This window comes from Benincasa hispida, chromosome 4 (genome assembly GCF_009727055.1).
Source record: "Benincasa hispida cultivar B227 chromosome 4, ASM972705v1, whole genome shotgun sequence".
In the NCBI taxonomy this organism is placed as follows: Eukaryota; Viridiplantae; Streptophyta; class Magnoliopsida; order Cucurbitales; family Cucurbitaceae; genus Benincasa; species Benincasa hispida.
In genome coordinates, this window is record NC_052352.1 from 65,259,240 (window position 1) to 65,279,584 (window position 20,345).

The 20,345-nt window shown below is 32.6% G+C and overlaps 2 protein-coding genes and 1 long non-coding RNA gene across 5 annotated transcripts; 2 read left to right on the forward strand and 1 right to left on the reverse strand.

Moving 5' to 3' along the window:
- Nucleotides 1–750: 750 nt before the first annotated feature.
- On the forward strand, nucleotides 751–1,878 carry LOC120076567 (thaumatin-like protein). The gene is made up of 2 exons (XM_039030434.1): nucleotides 751–978; nucleotides 1,067–1,878. Exons 1-2 carry the CDS (start codon nucleotides 921–923, stop codon nucleotides 1,747–1,749), a joined length of 741 nt encoding a protein of 246 aa, XP_038886362.1. The 5' UTR covers nucleotides 751–920; the 3' UTR covers nucleotides 1,750–1,878.
- Nucleotides 1,879–4,293: 2,415 nt separating this feature from the next.
- LOC120076016 (glycosyltransferase family 92 protein RCOM_0530710-like) lies at nucleotides 4,294–6,476 on the forward strand. Of its 2 annotated transcripts, none has more exons than XM_039029792.1 (2): nucleotides 4,294–4,599; nucleotides 4,783–6,476. In XM_039029792.1, exons 1-2 carry the CDS (start codon nucleotides 4,488–4,490, stop codon nucleotides 6,354–6,356), a joined length of 1,686 nt encoding a protein of 561 aa, XP_038885720.1. In that variant the 5' UTR covers nucleotides 4,294–4,487; the 3' UTR covers nucleotides 6,357–6,476. The 2 variants fall into 2 exon arrangements, with proteins under 2 accessions (XP_038885720.1, XP_038885721.1); XM_039029793.1 differs by having other exon boundaries at nucleotides 4,798–6,476.
- Nucleotides 6,477–10,790: 4,314 nt separating this feature from the next.
- LOC120076796 lies at nucleotides 10,791–13,500 on the reverse strand. Of its 2 annotated transcripts, XR_005481647.1 has the most exons (4): nucleotides 13,286–13,500; nucleotides 12,706–12,834; nucleotides 12,007–12,129; nucleotides 10,791–11,013 (listed from the first exon to the last, which is right to left on the reverse strand). It is a non-coding gene; the product is annotated as an uncharacterized LOC120076796 (long non-coding RNA). The 2 variants fall into 2 exon arrangements; XR_005481646.1 differs by having other exon boundaries at nucleotides 12,007–12,834.
- Nucleotides 13,501–20,345: the final 6,845 nt, after the last annotated feature.

The following is a 20,345-nucleotide window of genomic DNA, read 5'->3' on the forward strand; positions in this document are numbered from 1 at the left end:
AATCAATATACAAATTAAAAGTTTATTAGAAATTTAACTGCAAAATTTTAATTAAATAAATACAGCTATCAACTTTATAATTAAATTATAGTTTAACCTAACTCTCATTATACAAATAACAATAACATCAAACTTTACGCATTATTTATTATTTTCAAATACAATAAAATGAACCAACTTATTTATAAATATAGCAAAATTTAGATATTAACATCTATCACTATCTATCACCTGATACTAATAAATATCTATCAATGTCTATCTCTTTCTATCATTGATAAAATATTATTTTGTTATATTTAAAAATATTTTTAATAGTTTTTCCATTTAAAACAATTATCTTAAAACGTATTTGGAATGGATTTTCAAGTGTTTAATTTAAAATATAAGTTATTTTTTTAAAAAAATAGAATGTTTGGCAACCACTCCAAATAATTTTTAAAGTTTATTTTCAACCATTTTTTATTAAAAAATGTTTAAATAAAATCGATTTTTTAAAAAAAAAACAGCCTTAAAATTTACAACCCAGTAAAAAGGATGTTTCTTTTTGTTTAAAAAAAAAAAATATTTGTAAGAAGCTCCATAGTCAATATATTAATCCACTTCCATTTATCAATTGTTAATAATTTACAGCATATCCTTTGATGTATCATCATCATTGCCATTGGTTGTTAGGCCAAAGAGAAGAATCTTATGCCATAAAGCCATAAACAGAGTATTAAAATGTAGGAGAGAAATCATTAGTTTTAGGATTCACCAATAAATTGAAATGAAAAAGTCTCAAAAACCGTTTCAGGAATTACAGTTCCACATATTCAAAATCATGGTGCCTTTAAATTAGGAACCCATTTTCAAGTTTCTTCTTATTCATTTACAGACTGAACTTCCAAGTTTCATTCACAAAAGATTTTCTCAATCAAATGTCTAATAACTCATTGTTCTTCCCACTCTTCTCTCTGCTGTTGTTCCATTTTGCAGGTTTGTGTTCTTCATTTCATTTCTGAACGGGGGAACTATAGTTTTTCACTTCCTTATGATTTATTCAGTCTAATGTTTTGATTTGCAGATGGGGTTCAACTGATCATAGTGAACAACTGCAAACAGAGCATATGGCCAGGAATTTTAGGAAACGCCGGCCACCCAATTCCCAGAGACGGCGGATTCCATCTCTCCAGTGGAGAACAGACGGTGATTGCAATGCCGGAGAGATGGTCCGGCAGAGTCTGGCCAAGACAGGGGTGTTGTTTCGACTCAAAAACAGGGCGTGGCTCCTGCCAGACCGGCGACTGCGCCGGACTCCTCCAATGCAGAGGCACCGGCGGAATGCCACCGGCGACGGTGGTGGAGATGACACTGGGGACTTCAAAATCATCAATGCATTACTACGACGTGAGCTTGGTGGATGGATTCAATGTTCCGGTGGAGATGGCTCCGATCGGGGGCGGCGTTGGGTGTGGAGTAGCGGCGTGTGCGGCGGATTTGAACCGGTGCTGCCCGTCGGCGTTGGAGGTGAAGAGAGAAGGGAAAATCGTGGGCTGTAAAAGCGGTTGCTTGGCGGCGAAATCGGACAAGTATTGCTGTAGAGGGGAATATGCAGAGCCGAAAAATTGTAAGCCAACGATATTTGGGCATTTGTTTAAGGCCATATGTCCTATGGCTTATAGCTATGCGTATGATGAATCTACGGGGCTTAAAATGTGTAGGGCACCTCGTTATGTTATTACATTTTGCCCTCCTTCTTCTATTTGAAACTAGCATTTTATTTGCAGACTACTATTGTTCAAGCTTTGATTGTTATGTTATGGTTGTTTTTTTACTTTTCACAGTTTAAGATTAAGAAAAAGCTTTCATGGAATGGAATCCCTTGTGCTACACAAGTAGAAGATGTTTTAATTCAAATGTTCAGCAGAGGAAGACTGTTTTTAGAATCATTGATTTTAACAAAATTGATTTATTAACCACGTTGTTCTATACTTCTACAAGTCTCATCTGGTAACCATTTCGTATTTGATGTTTTTTAAATTTGGTTAAGAATTCAACGATCGTACCTAGAAAATATGCAAATCACGGTTAAAAAATGAAAGAAAATAGATTTAATTTTCAAAAACAAAAAACCAAAAATAAAATAGAATCCCGTTTATCAATATATATGATAGCCATTTTCTTTTTACAACTAATGCAATTTTTTTAAAGAGGTATTGTAATTAAAGTGTGAGACGGGGAATTGAACCTCAAACCACGAGTTGATAGTATGAATATTATGTCAGTTGAGTTATGCTCTTGTTGGCCAATTAATGTAATTTGAAGGTGCAACTCATGCATTACAAATTGAAAGTTAATTCATTAAAAAAGTCAATTGAACTAATTAATTATTAGGCCAATACATATTTTTGAATCTACATATACATATCTGACTATTAGCATGAGATAATGTCATTGTGGCAGCCCTCATAATTTGTCCATAAGTTATTTGTTGCACCTCATTTGTCCTAACACACTTTAAAGTTGATTCTTAACTTATTAGTAAAAGTTGTTGATTTTAAGAAAATATGAATGTGACCATTCAAAATTTCAAAATCATCCTAAAAAGTTAGATTAAACACATTTTTCAGTATAATAATAATTTGAGGTAGTCTAAACGTAAAATAGTAGGAAGTGAATATCTTATTTAAACCAAAATTTAGGTACTGTTTGATTAATTGATAAACGATATATTAAATATATTTAATTAATTAATTAAATTTAGTTAAATTAAGCTGGTAGAAAGTTTCATTTTCAATAATCATAATGAATTACTTATTGATTATTGACACTTTGTTAATTAGTTGTTATGATTTTTGTTATAAAACTTTTTTTAGGATTCTTTATTATATTCTTTATTAACGTAGCTTTTTTCTTTATTTTTTCACTTTTTATATAATACATTATTTATTAAAATATATGATTTTTTTTTGTCAGGATGTTCTGTTATAATTTTTTTTAACTTATCTCTAAGAAAGAAGGTCATGCAAATTTTTATTAAGTGATTTTAAATATTCTATTATAATACTTGTTAGTGAATCTACACAATTATTTACTTAATTTCTTCCCTTAAATATATATTATTACAAATTTAATATTTAATTAGTTCCATCAAACAAATTATTAAAGTTCCGTTTAGTGACAATTTCTCCAAATTTCTTTATTGTTATCTATTTTTTACCAATAGTTTAAAAAATGAAGAAAAAATAGGCTTAATTTGTTACTTGCTTTTTATTTTTCACTAAATATTCACTTTCTGAGTTAATCTATACTAGTAAATTAAAAATCATTAAAAGAGTTATAATTTATTAAGTTTCATGATTTTTATAACTTCTAAAATTAAAATTAAATTTGTACTTCATAATTATTTTTAATTAATTAATAGAAATTGACGTCAATGATTGAAAGTAGGTATTTAATGAAAAATTAACGTTAAAAATGTAAAATCTTGAAACTGAATAACCAAATTGAAATAAAACTCAAAATTTAAAGGCAAAATTATAACATTTTGAAATTTATGGACTAAATTAAACAAAACTAAAAGATTAAGAACTAAGGTCCCATTGGTAATTTGAATTTTGGTTTTTGTTTTTGAAAATTAAACATACAAACACTACTCACACCTCCAAGTTTCTTATCTTTTACCAATAGTTTAAAAAATTAAGCCAAATTTTAAAAACTAATAAAAAGGAGCTTTCAAAAACTCATTATTGTTTTTGAAATTTTGTTAAGAATTCAACCATTATAATTAAAAAAAAAAAGATGCATATTATTGTAAGAAATTAGGAGAAAATAGCCTTAATTTTTAAAAACTAAAAACAAAAAACGAAATAGTTACAAAACGAGATCTAAATGTGCGATATTTTAAAACCTAAGATCCAAATAGAAATTGAGTCAAAACCTAGGGACCAAAAGAGTATTATTCCTTAAAAAGTTTCTCATTTCATAGTGATATATTATTATTAGGAAATTTTCAAAAATAGAAAAATAAAAGAAATTATTTACACAAAATAGCAAATAAAGGTTGATAGAAGTGTATATGTACTCTATCACTTATAGACAATTATAGAAGTCCATCAATGACTATTATTATAATTTTTTTTTTTACTATTTCTACAAATAATTTGATATTTTTTTTATATGCGAAAATTTGTCTAATAATTATTATTATTATTGAAGAGTGTATATATTTGTTTTAAAAAAAAAGGTTTTTCATGATTTTGGTTATTTAGCAGCAACGACCCTGTTACAAGCCCCACCAAAAGCGGCAGCCCTCTCTCTGTCCCATCAAACCATTAACAGAACAAAACAGAACTCTTTCTTCATTCTTCTTCGTTCTTCTTCTTCTTCTCTCCCACTTTCTTTGCCAGTGGCAATGCAGAGCCTCAGATCTGAAACTGCCCTTCCCCCACTCGCCTGAATGAACCCACTCACCATTTCCACTCCTTTATGTCCTCTGCCCCGCCATGAGAGATCGGAGGAAACGCGATGTCGTTTCTTGGAGTGCCCTCTTCTGGTGCACCTTCTTCGTCGTTCTATCTTGCGTCCTTTTCACCTCTTTTCGCATCTTCTCCGCTGGTATGTTTTCTCCTCTTTCTTTCTTTCTTTCTTTCAATTTTGATTTTGTTTTCCATCCCCCAATTGCTCAAACTCATTGCGATCTCATCCCCCACTGCTTTCCTGCTCCCTGAATTTGCTTTTGTCTTTCTTGGGAATTCTGAGTTTTGAGGTTTTATTCCATGTATATAAAATGTGTAACAGATACGTTTCATCCAGAGGTGGTTCACACGCGGCGAACTCCGTTGAATAAAGCCGTTTTCGATGATTTCTCCGTTCATTTTCGATCTTCGGTTCAAGAAACGGTGACCTTCCCTGATCAGGCTCTTGTTTTTCTCAACCACCCACCTACTGTTCGACCATTTGCCAAAAAGGATATCGATTGTGTTTATTTCGCTGGAAACTCGTCCGAGCCCCTGAGGTGGCGGCCGGCAATCGACGTGGATGGTGAGGATCGTCTACACAAACAAATGGTTCGGTGCCCACTTCCACCTCGTGGATTTACAGTTTCAATTAGAGTGAGATCCAACGCTCAGCTCCAAGGTGGGCACTCGCACCGGTGGGACTATCTTGTGTACGAAGCACTGATCGACCGGGACAACACCACCGTGGTCTTCGTCAAAGGCCTTGGTCTCCGGGCTGAACGAACCTCCAACGCGTCAAAATTTGAGTGTGTTTACGGCTGGGATTTTCGGAAGGTCAAGTTTCTGCTAAGGTCTGAAGTCATGTCGATTGCTCAAGAAATTGCGCGTTGTAGAACACCCCTGAGTTTACTCAGCAATCTCAATAGAACGCATGATTCAATTAAAGTTTCTATTAGAGTGAAAGGCGGAGGAACTTTGAATTCAATAGCTCGCCCATTGCTCCCGTCAGGGTCCACAACACCTCACCGGAAGCCCCACGAGATGTGCATATGCACAATGCTACGAAACCAAGCGCAATTTCTTAAGGAATGGATCATTTACCATGCCCATCTCGGCGTCCGCCGCTGGTTCATCTACGACAACAACAGCGACGATGACATAGAAGACGTAATTGCATCAATCTTCAGTGTCAAACACAACATTTCTCGACATATCTGGCCCTGGATTAAGACACAAGAAGCTGGTTTTGCACATTGTGCATTACGAGCTCGGGATTCTTGCAAGTGGGTTGGATTCATTGATGTTGACGAGTTCTTCTACCTGCCAAATGGGTTGCCTCTACTCGATGTGCTCAGAAACCAAGCCAAAAACGCCTCCGTTGGCGAGATACGCGTGTCTTGCCACAGCTTCGGTCCATCAGGGCTGACACGAATGCCGCCGCAGGGAGTGATGGTCGGGTACACTTGCAGGAAAGCATCGGCGGAGAGGCACAAGAGCATTGTGAACCCGGAGGTTTTGAACTCCACATTGATCAATGTGGTGCATCATTTCCACTTGAGAGATGGGTTTCATTATATGAATTTGGAGAGGTCTGAGATGGTTATAAACCATTACAAGTACCAAGTTTGGGAAGTGTTTAAGGAGAAGTTTCACAGGCGAGTGGCAACGTATGTAGCGGATTGGCAGGAGGAACAGAATGTGGGCTCGAAGGACAGAGCGCCAGGGCTAGGAACTAAGGCAGTGAAACCAGAGGATTGGTCGAGCCGTTTCTGTGAGATCAATGACACTGGGCTACGGGACCTGGTGCTGCAAAATTTGACTAATCAAAGAACTCATCTTTTGCCATGGCAAGAAGAGCATAGGCGAGGAAGGAGGAGGTCCAGGAAGAAAGGGAAGCACAAAGGTTTCTTATGACTTTGACTTTTATATGATATAATGTATTTTTTCTTAGAGGATGACAATTCATAGACGACCAATTCTTTTAGCAGCGGTATAGTTTACTTTAATTAATAACAAAATGGAAGAGTTTCTATACGACAGATTGTGCAATTTGTTCTACCCTTTGCATATACTTTTCTAACTTGTAACTCAACTGTCAATAGTGGTGATATAAGGCTTTATGTGAACATTTGTATTAGACAACTACTTTTCCATTTATTTTGAAACTGATTTCTAATCACTGCTTTCAATGAGTTTTTTTTTCTTTTTGTATCGCTTATAGTGTATCTGAATTTATAGGTTTTATTGTTGGACTTCATCGATTGTAGTAAGAAATAGTTCATTGTCAAATAAGTAAAAATTAAATATATTGTAGGACACAGGACAACATCAACATAGTTTAATTAACTTAGAGCATGTACCCTCGATCAATAACGTTAAAATAATTTTGAACAATTAGAGGTAAGTGGTTTTTATTTAACTGTGGTAAATCAGTCGATTTTACTTTATTTTTTTTTGGCATAAATGATTATTGTCAATGTTAAGAGAGAACAGAAAAATAATTAAGGGGCTGAGAAGGAGTGAAAACTAGGAAGAGATTTGTGAATCTAAATATAGGTATAACCAGATTTGAATTTACCATCTATGTCATGGAACTTTCAAAATATGGTCATTTCAATTCAAAATTTTGACTCAAATATTAGTCTATGTAATTGAATGCACACGTGACAAAATAGTATCATAAAACGTTGATACTAATTACTAACTACGATTTATAATTACTTCTAAAGGCCCACGGTTTATGATTAGTCATTATTGTTAGGTCAGTATTGGCTTAAATAGAATGTGTAGACCATGATTAGTGAATATGTCACATTATTATCAAATTAGTGAGTTTTTACAAAATTAGTAAACAATAGTTATATATTAAAAAAAAGTTATCAACAAAAGTTTAGGACCAATTTGAACATCACTGATTAATATATATATCATTCATTAATAAATTACAAATTTGAATTTTGTACTCGTGATGTTGAATCTAAAAGAGAAAAAAAATGAAAAACAAAAAATTGAAGAGAGTGAATATAATATTACAAAAGTTTGGAGAACCATTAATTTTGTTTTGAATACATGGGTTAGATGGACAGGGCTCTCCAAATGAAAACATGTTTATAATTTAAGAATATTTCTATAAACTTAATCTCCCACGGGCTTTCCTTGTTGAATTCAAGGGAGAAAGGGGAAAAAAAAAGGTAAAAAGAAAGGAAGGAAGAATATCAATTTACATTTCAAAATTTTGGGACTTATATTTGAATTTAAATTATGGATTAATAATTATATTAATTTACACTATGAACTTTCACGAGTGTATAAATTTACACCTTTTATCATGTTAAGTTTAAATTAACATCGGGTGAGACTTATAATTTTATCAACTTTACTCCTAAATTTTCACAAGCAAATTAATTTAGATTCTCAGTTAAGATTTTCTTTAGAAATTGTCTGCATCAATTATATTTATCTATTTGATTATTCCGACACTTGAAGAAGTCTATATATACAATTTTCAAGTGTAAGATTTGATTAATCCAAAATATATCAGGATAATCATGCAATTTAATTTTAAATACCTAAGTTAGATATATGAGACCATCGAAATCAAATCATATATTCTTTTTTCTTTATTATTCATATATTTTTAAATATAGGCATAAGCCTGATTTATTGATTTTGTATTTGCTGTTCATTTCCCCCCAACCCTACGGTTTTTTTTTTCCGAATAGAAATATTTGTAAAAAATAGAGCGAAGCCATTATCTGCCTATATTTTGCAAGGGTAATAATCTCAAGCTCAACAAAGGAATTCCTCCGAGTTTAATTAATTATACCCAAATGAAATACGTCATTAAAAAAAAAAAAAACAATCGAACTGTCTATTTCAATTTCAACTCTTCTATACCTGATATGGATCATTTTTTAATCAAAGAATCACAATTCAAGGAGATAAGCCGTTATAATCGATTCAATGACAATCAAGTGAAGATAAGAGGAGGGTAGAAAACGGTCCAATGGACTAAGGGAAAAAGAATTTAGAGATAGAGTTGTTAGACAAAAAGGCCCAACTTGCCTACCTCGATCTTGGAGGCTGAGACTAAGGCGGGCGTTTTCCATCCTTTAAGGCTTGCTTCTCATAGGCCATAATCCAAGCTCCTTTGGTTGGCCCGAATTTGTATTCCCTAATCTCTCTTGGATTCGAAACCCTAAGTCTACCCCAATATAAAAAAGAGGTTATAGGCAACACCCAAGGTAAGTTCTTCTCCCCACTTCGAACTTATACTAATCTTTTATTGAATACTGACTTAAGAGATTCTGTGGTGCCAGTATTTTCGAAAGCACATGAAGGTCAGGTGAGTCTTCCTGAATTTTTTTCATCAACAATACCCTTAATCATTCATATTAAAATTTGGTATTTTTTGGATGTCCTGTTAGAAATATATATTGAATGGTTATTGTGGAAATTGATAAATTTTTTTTTTATAATAAACTATAGAGTTTTTAAATCAAATAGCTAATAACCTATTATCAATGATAGAATTTTAGAAGTTAGAGACATTAAAAATTTCGTAACTTTTTCATATTAATGCTAATAAACTACAAATTCCATGTTGGATTGATTCTTACCATGTTCGATCTATTTTTTTCCCATTTTTCATAAAATTAGTAACATTGCTCGCACATTTTTCTAATACGTGACTTCTAAACGAAAGAAATTATGTAAATAAGTTTATTGCGTTTTAGACCAAATCTTACAATAAGATGGAATCAAATTGATGATTTTTTTGTTTATACATAAAATGTAAATTAACAGTAACAAACTAAATGTTGTGGACAATTATTTACACATTCCTACCACTACATGAGATAGTACATATCAAATACGGTTGAACTATATGCTCACGCTCATACTAAAGTGTACTCGGTTCGGCTTATATTATGTTACTTTTATGATATCTACTTAAATTCATAAATTAATGATTTGTGTGTTCCAAAATAAAGTTATTGACTTCACCTACAAATAAACTAAAACAAAACTTATATAATTTAGGACAATACATTTTTGGTCCCTGAGATTTGAGATTTGTGTCTATTTAGTTCCTAAAGCTTCAAAAATAACACTTTAGTCTCCAAGGTTTGAAAAAATAGTTATAAATGGTTCCTAGGGTTAACTTGACTTTTATTTGACTAACAGAAAAATAAAGTAACATGTTGAGGTGGCAATTTTTATTAATTTATGTCACATGTCATAACTTCATTTGATTATGTGATCCTTACCTTTCTACTAATTATCTTTTTCTTTTTCTTTTTAATCTCTTCTTTCAACAATCTATTACATGTCATTTTTCGATTGATTCATGCTTGTCATGTCGTCGACCACATCATATTTTATTTTTAATCTTCTTTTACTCATTTCTTTCTTTCGTTTGAACTCCAATTTGAATGATTTAAAATGCATTGAAATCGTCTTTCCAAACTCTACAAGATCAACACTTTGAAACACTACAAACCATCAATACAACAACTTGACTTTTAAGGCATTTTTGTGATGATTAACCATTAAATACTCAAAAGTTGTTTTTCTAAAAGTTTATTTATTTTTTTTAAAAAAGAAATATCTCATATTATTAAGAATGCCACATGGGCTAAAGATTTACATTTGTCCAAATCAACCAATTTGGATAACTAATCAGAGAAAGTGGCAACCACATCCAATTATATTCTTCAGCCACAGCCCATTTTACTACTTTATCAGCAACATCATTACAAATTCGTGGGCAAAAATTAAAGGAACAAGACTCAAAATAGCTAATGTAAAAGTTTTATTAGCAACATCGTTCTAAAATTTATTTCAAATGTTTATTATACACTATTATAGAAATTGGGCTATAAGACGTTTTTGCAATATCAAGTAAAGACTATACTTGACGCTTATAAAATCATTGTGTATTCGACTATCAAGTATAATGTGTAATTTGATTCCAAAAAAACATCAAGATAAATATTTCTTTGGTACAATTTTCGTGTCAAGAAAGATAATACAGTACACTGATGACATGTCCATATATGAAAACTCTTGACGATTTTTATTTGAAAGTGTATTGTTATCTTGACACTTAATAACTGTCAAGTTATTTAGTTCTTAACATAATTCTAGTATCATGTATGTCTTTTTTTTTCCAAATTAAATATCACAATAGATATTCTCATTTCTTGTCAAATACAATTTCATCAACTAAATAAACATTATACAATTAAGACTTATCAACTTAATATATTCACTAAATATTCCATATATTCAACTTTCATACGAACATTTCTCAAAATACAACAATATTTTTCACATGTGCATGAACAAAATAAAAGCTCAACTATTCCCTTTGTATAAACAACTCAACTTTCAACAAACACCAAAATTAACTAATTCACTCTAGTAACACAACAAAGAAAGTGACATTATTTAATAAGTAACCTATCAACAAAACTACATTACTTAATATGTACATAGAGCTTTGAAGTCTGAAGATCGAGAACTAGTTGCCTACTTGGAGGGTCATATAGTTATTGTTTAAGAAAACCTGCAAAAAAGATATGCTTACTTAAGTATAAAATAGAGAATTTAAAAATAAATTAATCAAACCTAAAAATAGCTTGCACAAAGCTTACAATTGAGAATATAATTCAAACATTTAAAAAAAATGAAAAATAAGAATTAAAGCAATTATCCTTACTCAATCTTATTAATGAGGCTTTGAATAATGTTGGATGGTGTTTGAAAGAATCCGAACTTTCAGATATAGACCTTAAACGATATGGGTACACCAATTTAAAATCACTCGATGTGTGGGTAATAATCGAAAGCTTACCTCGAACTGAGAGAGTCTGACATGTGTTAATCTAGCTAAAACTTAATCAAATACATAAAAATTTTACCAAACCATAATAACAAATGAGTTTCTTGAGAATATAATTCAAACACTTAAAACCAATCTCTATCCTTAACACTAATAACAAACGAGTTTCTAAGAGTTTGAGAATATATCTAACTTTAAAAACTTTCCCAACTTTGAAGTGTTTGATTTCTTTGATGCAATCTCTACAGTTAACACTAATATTGTTATCTAAGTTTAAGTGACGACATGAAATGCTTATTGGACAACATCTCAATTAAACAAAATAAAATGACAGTGAGCAACATATGAAATCTCTTTCGCATGGCATCAATTAAACATAAATAAAATACAAATTCAAAGACAACTCTACAACAGTTCAAGGTTAAACAGAAACAACCACAAAGTTCAATCTCTAATTTAAGCAAAACCATAAACAACAAAGGCATCAACATCAGTTCAGAAACAATCTGATAGGAAGTTTACCATCTTGAAAACAATTCGCAAGAGCTCATTAAACAACACTAAAGCCAAATTAATATTCATAAAAGCCATTGCATTTCATATGCAGTAACATTACAAAGCAATTCGGAATCATTTTGAACAAATTTCACTTATGCTACATCCTTATAATATGCATCCAAAACATGGTAAAAATAGAATAATTCTTCACCTCGTTACCTTGACAAAGGCCAGAAAATGAACATATCCAAACTATCTCTTCATAAGTCATGTCATCAATTTCTACTGTAATGATAGTTTGTTCAACGTCCCAACCATCACTTTAAGATGTTGATCATAAGCCTACAAAGCAAGATTGCCAACGACATAGAAAAAACATCAAAGAAAAACCTGATTAATAAGCAAAATCTTTATGAGGCATTTGGGGTAAGGACTATCCTAGTACTATAATAACCACCTCTTGTTATAGTAAATACTATTTCAAAACAACCAATTAACTATAGTCAACACTATTTTAAAACCCCAATTGGAACAATATTTACTATTTTACATCTATCATTTTTTTATTCTTGGCTACAGTGTTTACTATTTCCTTCTCAAACTAAAATAGTTTACATCTCAAATACATACAATTATAACCAAAACTAAAATAATCTACATCTCAAACACAAACTATTATAACCAAACTATAATAACCTAGAACTATAATAACCAATTCCTTGTCCCAAACGTCCCTTTAGTTTTTACCAGTTTTCGTTGCATATTTTACTTTACGCTTTTCCCATTTGCACTTATAGCTGGTGGAGAGAAAAGCTTATTAAAACTTCCTGTTATGAAATCTCATCCGTAACAAAATCTGTTAAAAGGCTTATCTTATATAAAGAGAAAGTGACTTGTAAAGAGAGGCAGAGAGAATACTTTTTTGAGTGATTTCGCATTCTCTTTTCTTCTTCTTCATCACCTTTTTCTTCTTTTCTATTCTTGCCATATCCATCAAGAGTATTTCTTTGAAGCTTTTTCTTCTTGGTTAATCAAAACTAAGAGATCCTGAAATTTGCATAGTAAAGTTGAGGCCAGACCAAAAATGTGTCCATGTTCTTGGTTGTTATGGGATTCACATGATAAGATGTGTAATCAATAACTTGCTCTTCCAAAGCAAGTCTCATATTCTGGTTGTCTAAAGGGTATGGATGATGATATAACTGCATTGCTTAGTTAATAACATCAACTTTATTTGTGAAATATCAAGACAATACTTGGAAACTTCCTCTTGGATAATGGCTTAAGAAATTATGTTGGATGTACAGGAAAAAGGTTTAAGCTAAAGCCTACAATTGTTGGGAATCGAATCCTGAATGGAAGCGTTAGGATCGTCTTGCATTCGGTTTTTACATTTTATAAGAAACAAAAACAACATGCTAAATAGAGCATATATTGGATAAACATCATAAAAGCATGCTTTAACAAAGGAGAAACAAAGGAGAAGAACCGTTTTTACCTCTGTAGAATCTCGGACCTCTTGAAATTTCCTCTAGCTTTTCAAACGAACGTCTCCTTAATTAATATCGAACATGACTACAAGAATAACCTTGTTATTCTCTTAAGAATTCCATTAATCAAATAAGTGGTATCCAATAATTGGAAGAGGAAGAGAAAGAGGTAGAGAAATTTATTTGAGAGAGTGAAGAGAGGATTATCTTTTTGGTGGCTAGGTTAAAATCTCACCAAATGAAATCATACCCTAGAAAGGGCCATAAAAAGGAATTTATATGGAGAAGAGTTAACTCCTTCTCTTCTCCAAGTCTTTCTTTTTCTACCTATTGGGTTTTATCTCCTAAAACTAAAACTCGTGTGTTGTAACAATAAGCTTATTATGTTATCAATAAAGATGTTATTGAGGTTCATTCAATAAAGTTGTTATTGAATATATGAATTGCTCATTTCGTTTTAGAAAGAACCTAAATCTAATAAAGTAAGATCAATGACTATTACATGAATACTTGGACTTTATGTGGAGACATAAAAGTAGATCAAGTTGGAGTAAATAGTCTAAACGTTCTATCGTATACAGATAAGACTGGGTACCTTATTCTAGAGACACTATCGGGTGCGGTCCACTTTGTATTTAGTACAAACAATGTGATCTTGAATTGTATATGTAGAGACATGCGAGTGGGGGCATCCCATGCATAGAGTTTATATAATACCGAACTAAGAAATAAGTCACTCTTACTTTACAATGCTATTTATTATTTAAGACTGACTATTTCAAAGCGATGACCTAGGTAACTTAACCTTAATCTTGAGCTAACTATGAACTCCTGTTTATTCGGGATTATCCTTAGATCTTCATAGGTGAGGGTTGGCTCAACAGCAACGACTCAATAAGCCTCCCATTTTAGGGGTAAGACCGGGTAGATAACTGGAGACATAGGGTACAAAACAGAATTCACTCCTACCCGCTTTTAGGGATAGTAGAAAGGTTGTTCCCTTAAGTGCTAACTTTGGGTCTTGAATAAGGGACCCTACCCTCTCATTGGCTCGAGAGGGACTCGTGATCGAATCACAAACCAGTTGTTCATTAGAGAATTAGTAGAACTTAAGGAGCAAGATGTAATCTCGGGGGTAAAACAACTTTTGACCCAACTGTTATTACGAATAACGTGTGAAAGGTTGACTTAATGATTATGGTTATATCAAGTGAACAAAAATATATCTACAGTGAAGGGAGTGCAACTACTAGGCTTTAATGCAGTGACTCGATAGTTAACAAATATTGATTAATTGGGTTAAAGAGTTTAGCCGGTTAATCTTGGATTGTTGGAGCTCATGTTCTATAGGTTCATGAGGTCCCTCAAGGGAAACCGTCAATGGTTTCTGTGCAGAAGTAGGGATGATCCCATTTTTTATTTTTATAGAATTTCATAAATTACAGAATAAAACTATGCATTATTAAACCAAATTTTACAGCATGCATTTGAGGAAAAATGGGAATAAATATTTACCTTTGAATAATACTTTTTTTACGTATTCCCTCGAACTCGAAATCTCAATTAGGCTCTACCATAACTGGAACCTTCTGTATTCTCTAGGGTTGAGAAAATGACAAGAGTTGTAGGCTCTACCCAATGATTTGGAAGAGGGAAGAGGAGAGATTGAGAGGGAGAGGAGAATATTTTCTTCTCTGTGACTTTTGTGTAGAGAGAATTACAGGAGAGTTTTTTTTTTTTTTTTTTCAAACCCACAAAAGATGGAAAAAGATGATAGAATGAGCTTTCCCCACCACACTGCACGTAAAGTGCTGAGAGAATTAAAGGGAGGGAGTTGAAACTCCTTCCCTTTAATTAAGTTTAAAATTAAAATTAAATTAAATTAACAATAATAGTTATATACATATATATAATAACAACATTATTATATATATACTATATGTTATATCAACTATAACAAGATGTAGTTCAACTATGACCAGTTAAATAACCTATAGTTTTATTTTCTCTCAACAATGCATGTCATTTAATATAAACCACATTTATACTAGGTTCAGTTATATAAATCTCATCCATATAATTAATATTTGAAATTCAGATTGCTCTCAAAATACTTTATATTATAATGTATAAAATACATTATATTAATTATATCACATATAATTAATTTTCTTAATTAATTTTCTCAATTAATTTGAACACTTCAAATTAATCCAAAATTAATTCTCAATTAAATACCTGTTGAGCTACAGAGGGGACCTTATGGACCCATAGATTGAAACTTCAACGGTGCTTGGATAATTAATTAAACTCTTTAATTAAATTACCCAACTTCTATTAACTGTGGGTCATTCCACTAAAGATCAACAGCTGTACTCTTCGCACTACAGATATATTTCTATGTCCATTGAATATAACCAATCAATAGTGCGATGACACTTCACAAATTGCTCGTAAGTATAGTTGGACCAAAATTATCGTTTTGCCCCCATAATTATATCTAACTCCTTAAGTACCACTGTTCCTCTAATGAATAATAAGTCATAGTTCAACTATGACCAAGTCCCTCTCGGATAAGAAGAGGGTGTGGTCACATTGTTCAAGCCCTGAAATTAGCCCTTAATGGAGCAATTTATCTACTTACCCCGACATTAGGAAAGGAGTAAATTTTGTCTTGTGTAGCTGTGTTCTTAGCTCCCCAATTAGACGAGTCCCAAAATGGTAGGCTTATTGAGTTGACAATCTAGTCATTCTCACCCATACAAATCAAAGGATCGCCTTCATGAGCAGGAGTTCATAGCTACTCAGAATTTAGGTCATGTCACCTATGGTCATCCTGGTGAAATGTAAATCTCTATTATTAACGGTGTTACATAATGAGACTAATCATTTCGTAATCTAATTTTATATAAACTCTTTGTATAGGATACCCCCGCTCACATGTCTCCACATGAATGATCAGGATCAGATCATTTGTAGCACTTTACAATACTTGTAATATCTACAAAGCGGGTTGTATCTGTAGTGTCACCAGGATAAGGTATCCAACCTTATCCATTATACTACAGGTCGTTTAGGTTATTATTTAAACAAGATCCACCTGTATGCTTCTACATACTTCTTTAAATTACATAAAATAACCTAGGATCTTAGTTTATTGGATTGAGTGTATGCTCATAAAATCACAATTATTTTATTAATAACAATTTGTTTATATAGTGTTTACAAACTACGAGAATACAAAAGATTTAGGACACCAATGCCAACAGTCTCCCTGCTAGCTCATGTCGAACTAAACCTTAGAACGGTGTGACAAACGAGTTTAAATAAGATATTTAAATAAGATTTGGATATCGGAGTTTTTTAAATAGGAATTCAAAAACAGTCAATTGGGATTGATCGGATTAGTGTGGTTTCAATTAATTAAATTGTTAAAATTAAAATGAATTGTTTGAATTAATTTTAAATTAAAGAGGTCAAAATTGCAACAAAAGTCAAAATTTTAGGTCAAAATTGAGATAAAGTCAAAATGTTGATTTTAGACTTTGAGAGTCAAAAAGTCAAATTATTGACTTTGAACTTTAAAGTCAAAGATTGACCTTTGACCAAGTTAGTAGAAAGATCCAAGATTCATTTAGCGGGAAAATCCATCTTTTATATATAATTTTTATTAAAATAAAGTTACTAGGTGTTCATCCCACTTGAAGACACTAATTCTACTTTGAGTTAATGGAATTTTGAGTGCCAAAATCTCATTAACTCAAATTTGCATGATTTGCATGACTTTGCCAATAAATAGAAGAGTTCTATGAATTCTAATTCTCTTGGAAAAGTGGAATTTCTTGAGATTTTTTTGAAAATACTAACCCTAGTTCTCTCTCAAATCATTTTTTCACTCCAAATTGGTCACTCACCCGACCCCACCATCCCGTTATAAGGCTGGAGAATGGTCGGGAAGACTCTCGTGGTGTCTTTGAACCATTCATGAGGAGATTGGAGCGGATTTGAGAATCAGTTTGGGTTACAAAGGTTGTATACTCTTATCCCTTTATTTTATGTTTAATTGCATGCTTATTCTTTTAAAATTAACATAATTAGAGCACTTTAGACCCTTTATCGTTTTCGTTGTGCATGTGTTCGTTCCATCACTACCTTGTGCTAAATTAATTAAATAACCTTTATTTAATTAATTAGCACAACAATTAAATAACCATATATATTAAATCCAATTTAATATATATACATAGTTAATTAAGAAATATAAACATCACATGTTTATATGCATCAACCTCTCTATAAAATTTCTTAATCAATAAATTAACCATTAATTAATCAATTAAGTAATTATATTAAATGATATTTAATATAGAGTTAATTAACATATAAATATCACATATTTGCATAACTCTTTAGGAATCTAATTCCCATAAATCTGATATTTGAATCTCATTCAAATATCTCTCTCTCACATAATGTGAATTAGATCACATTTATGATTAATTATATATTAATCACATTAATATGCAATTTCCTCAATGGATTTGAACTATTCAAATCATTCTTCATTAATATACTTTAGCGAGCTAACAAAAGGACCTTATGAACGTACAGATCAAAAGCTCAAACGACATGAGATTAATTGGCTAAATGCATTAACCAAAATAATCAATATTCGTTAACTGTGGGTATACTCCACTAAAGACCCACAACTACACTCTTCTCATTGTAGATATATTTATGTGTCCACGGATATAGACTAATAATAGCAAATTGGTCCTTCACGAGTGTTCATTGCACCAACTGGGTCACATTATCGTTTTACCCTTGGGTTACCTATGTATCCTTAAGTATGGGTGCTTCTCTAATGAACAACCTGTTTATGGTCCAACCATTAAACAGAAACCCCTCTCAAGCCTACGAGAGGATAAGACCCTTTGTTCAAGTCCTAGAGACACCACTTAAGGGAACACTCATCTACTTATCTTAAAGTCGGAAAGGAGTGAATTTCATCTTGTATTATTATGTTTCCAGCTCCCCGCTCGATTTTATCCCCAAAATGGTAGGCTTATTGAGCCAGTGAACTGGCCACTCTCACCCATACAAATCAAAAGACAATCCCTCGTGGACAGGAGTATTGGGGTTGACGTCCTAAATCTCGTGGGTCTTGTAGTTTGTAATTGTATTGTTCAAACAATTTATTTATTTAATAAAATCTGATGTATTTTATTCGATATTTAGTAGCATTAACCCACAAAACCAATAAACAAACATCCAAGATTATCTTCTATAACTTAAACATGTATGTAAAGACATATGGATGAATCGTGTTTAAGTGATATCTTGAAGGGTCTGTAGTACATGGATCAGGTTGGGTACCTTATCTTGGTGACACTACAAATACGACCTACTTTGTAAATGTTACAATTGTTGTAAAGTGCCACAAATGATCTGATCTTGATCATTCATGTAGAGACATGTGAGTGGGGGTGTTCTATACAAAGGGGTTTGTATAAGATTGAACCACGAAATGAATAGTCTCATTATATAAAGTCGTTAATAATAAAAACTTACATTTTAACTAGAATGATGATAGGTGGCATGACCTAAATTCTAAGTGAATTGTGAACTCTTGCCCATGAAAGCGGTCCGTTGATTTGTATGGGTGAGGGTGGCCAAATTTCCGACTGAATAAGCTTACCATTTTAAGCATTCATCTGATTAGGGAGCTGGGAATAGACCTACACAAGACGAAATTCACTCCTTCCCTAACGTCTGAGTAAGTAGATAAATTGCCCTCTTAAAGGTTTATTTCAAGGCTTGAACAATGCGGCTGTGAAACCCGGATTTCCATTTTTCCTACTTAAGTAGGTGATTAAGGGATTAACTAGGAGAAAGTTAAATCCTATGATGAAGAAAAAGGGAATTTCTAAGTGTTGAATAGATTTTCCTTGAATAGCTTTGAGTTAAGCTTAAATCCCTGAAAATTGACTAAGTGTTGGACTATGCATTGCTATGTGAGTAGCTTTGAGTTAAGCTTAAATCCCTGAAAATTGACTAAGTATTGGACTAGGCATTGTTATGCATTGGCCACAAGATCTTGGAAAGAGTACTTGGGTAAAGGAAAAATTTGGAAATTTAGCTAAGTATAGAAAGTTGTGTTGATGCGTTGGAAGGGACCAATGCTTTGGAAGAAGTTGTGTTGATGCATTGGAAGGGTTGTTGGTGATGGAATGCGACTAAAGGAAGGAAAATGGAAGTGATGCGTTGAACATCCAAGAGTTTGTGGACACATATGAAGGATGAACTCATAGAGGATATCATCCATACAATTGGCTTGTTAGGAAGAATTCTTAAGCCTTAAGTAAAAGAGGTGGCAACATAAGAAGACATACAAAGGTAAGGGCCATGCGTTGGTGAAAGGAGAAGAAGAAACATTGGGTTGTGCTGATGCAAGATTGCGTTGATGGTGTAAGGAAGAGACACTTGGTCATGCGACTAAGTAGGAGGTGTCAACCATGGAGCAATCTTGGATGCCTATAAATAGAACCAAATACTTCATTCTTCAGATCACAACTCAAAATACATAAAGAATAGTGGAAAAGTTGAGGAAACCTTGCGTTGAGAGCAAAAATCCATGCGTTAGACATAGAAGTTCAAAGAGGACGCATTGGACAGTGAAGTCTGGAAAGCAGCATCAACTTAAAACGAGGATTTCTCCCAGAATACTCGTGCGTTTTATGTGATTTCAAATCCATCTGAAAGCTAAAGAAGTCTAGTTTTCATGGGGGGCTTCAGAAGAAGAAGCTCCAAGGAATCAGGCTAGAGAATGAGGAAAAAATAGAAGGGTCGAGCTATCGAGTAAGCTGGGCCACTCTTGATATTTTGACGTTTTCGGCCAAACCACGAGGATTTCTAAGCTTTAGAGTAAGTTTCCTGAGACATTTTAGAGCATATTTGTAGAAGGAAGTATCTCTAGATAAAGCCTATAACTATGAGTAATCTGAGCTTTAAGTTGAATCTAGATTTTAGAGTTCAAAAGGGAGCCCGAGGTGACAAAGGAACTTCTAG

What these genes read in the sequence shown, in the direction of transcription:
- LOC120076567 (XM_039030434.1), top strand. Translation starts at nt 921, where the DNA reads ATGTCTAATAACTCATTGTTCTTCCCACTCTTCTCTCTGCTGTTGTTC. An exon ending in GCTGTTGTTCCATTTTGCAG is followed by an intron (nt 979 to 1,066) that starts GTTTGTGTTCTT and finishes TTTGATTTGCAG; the next exon opens with ATGGGGTTCAACTGATCATA.
- LOC120076016 (XM_039029792.1), top strand. Translation starts at nt 4,488, where the DNA reads ATGAGAGATCGGAGGAAACGCGATGTCGTTTCTTGGAGTGCCCTCTTC. An exon ending in TTTTCGCATCTTCTCCGCTG is followed by an intron (nt 4,600 to 4,782) that starts GTATGTTTTCTC and finishes AATGTGTAACAG; the next exon opens with ATACGTTTCATCCAGAGGTG.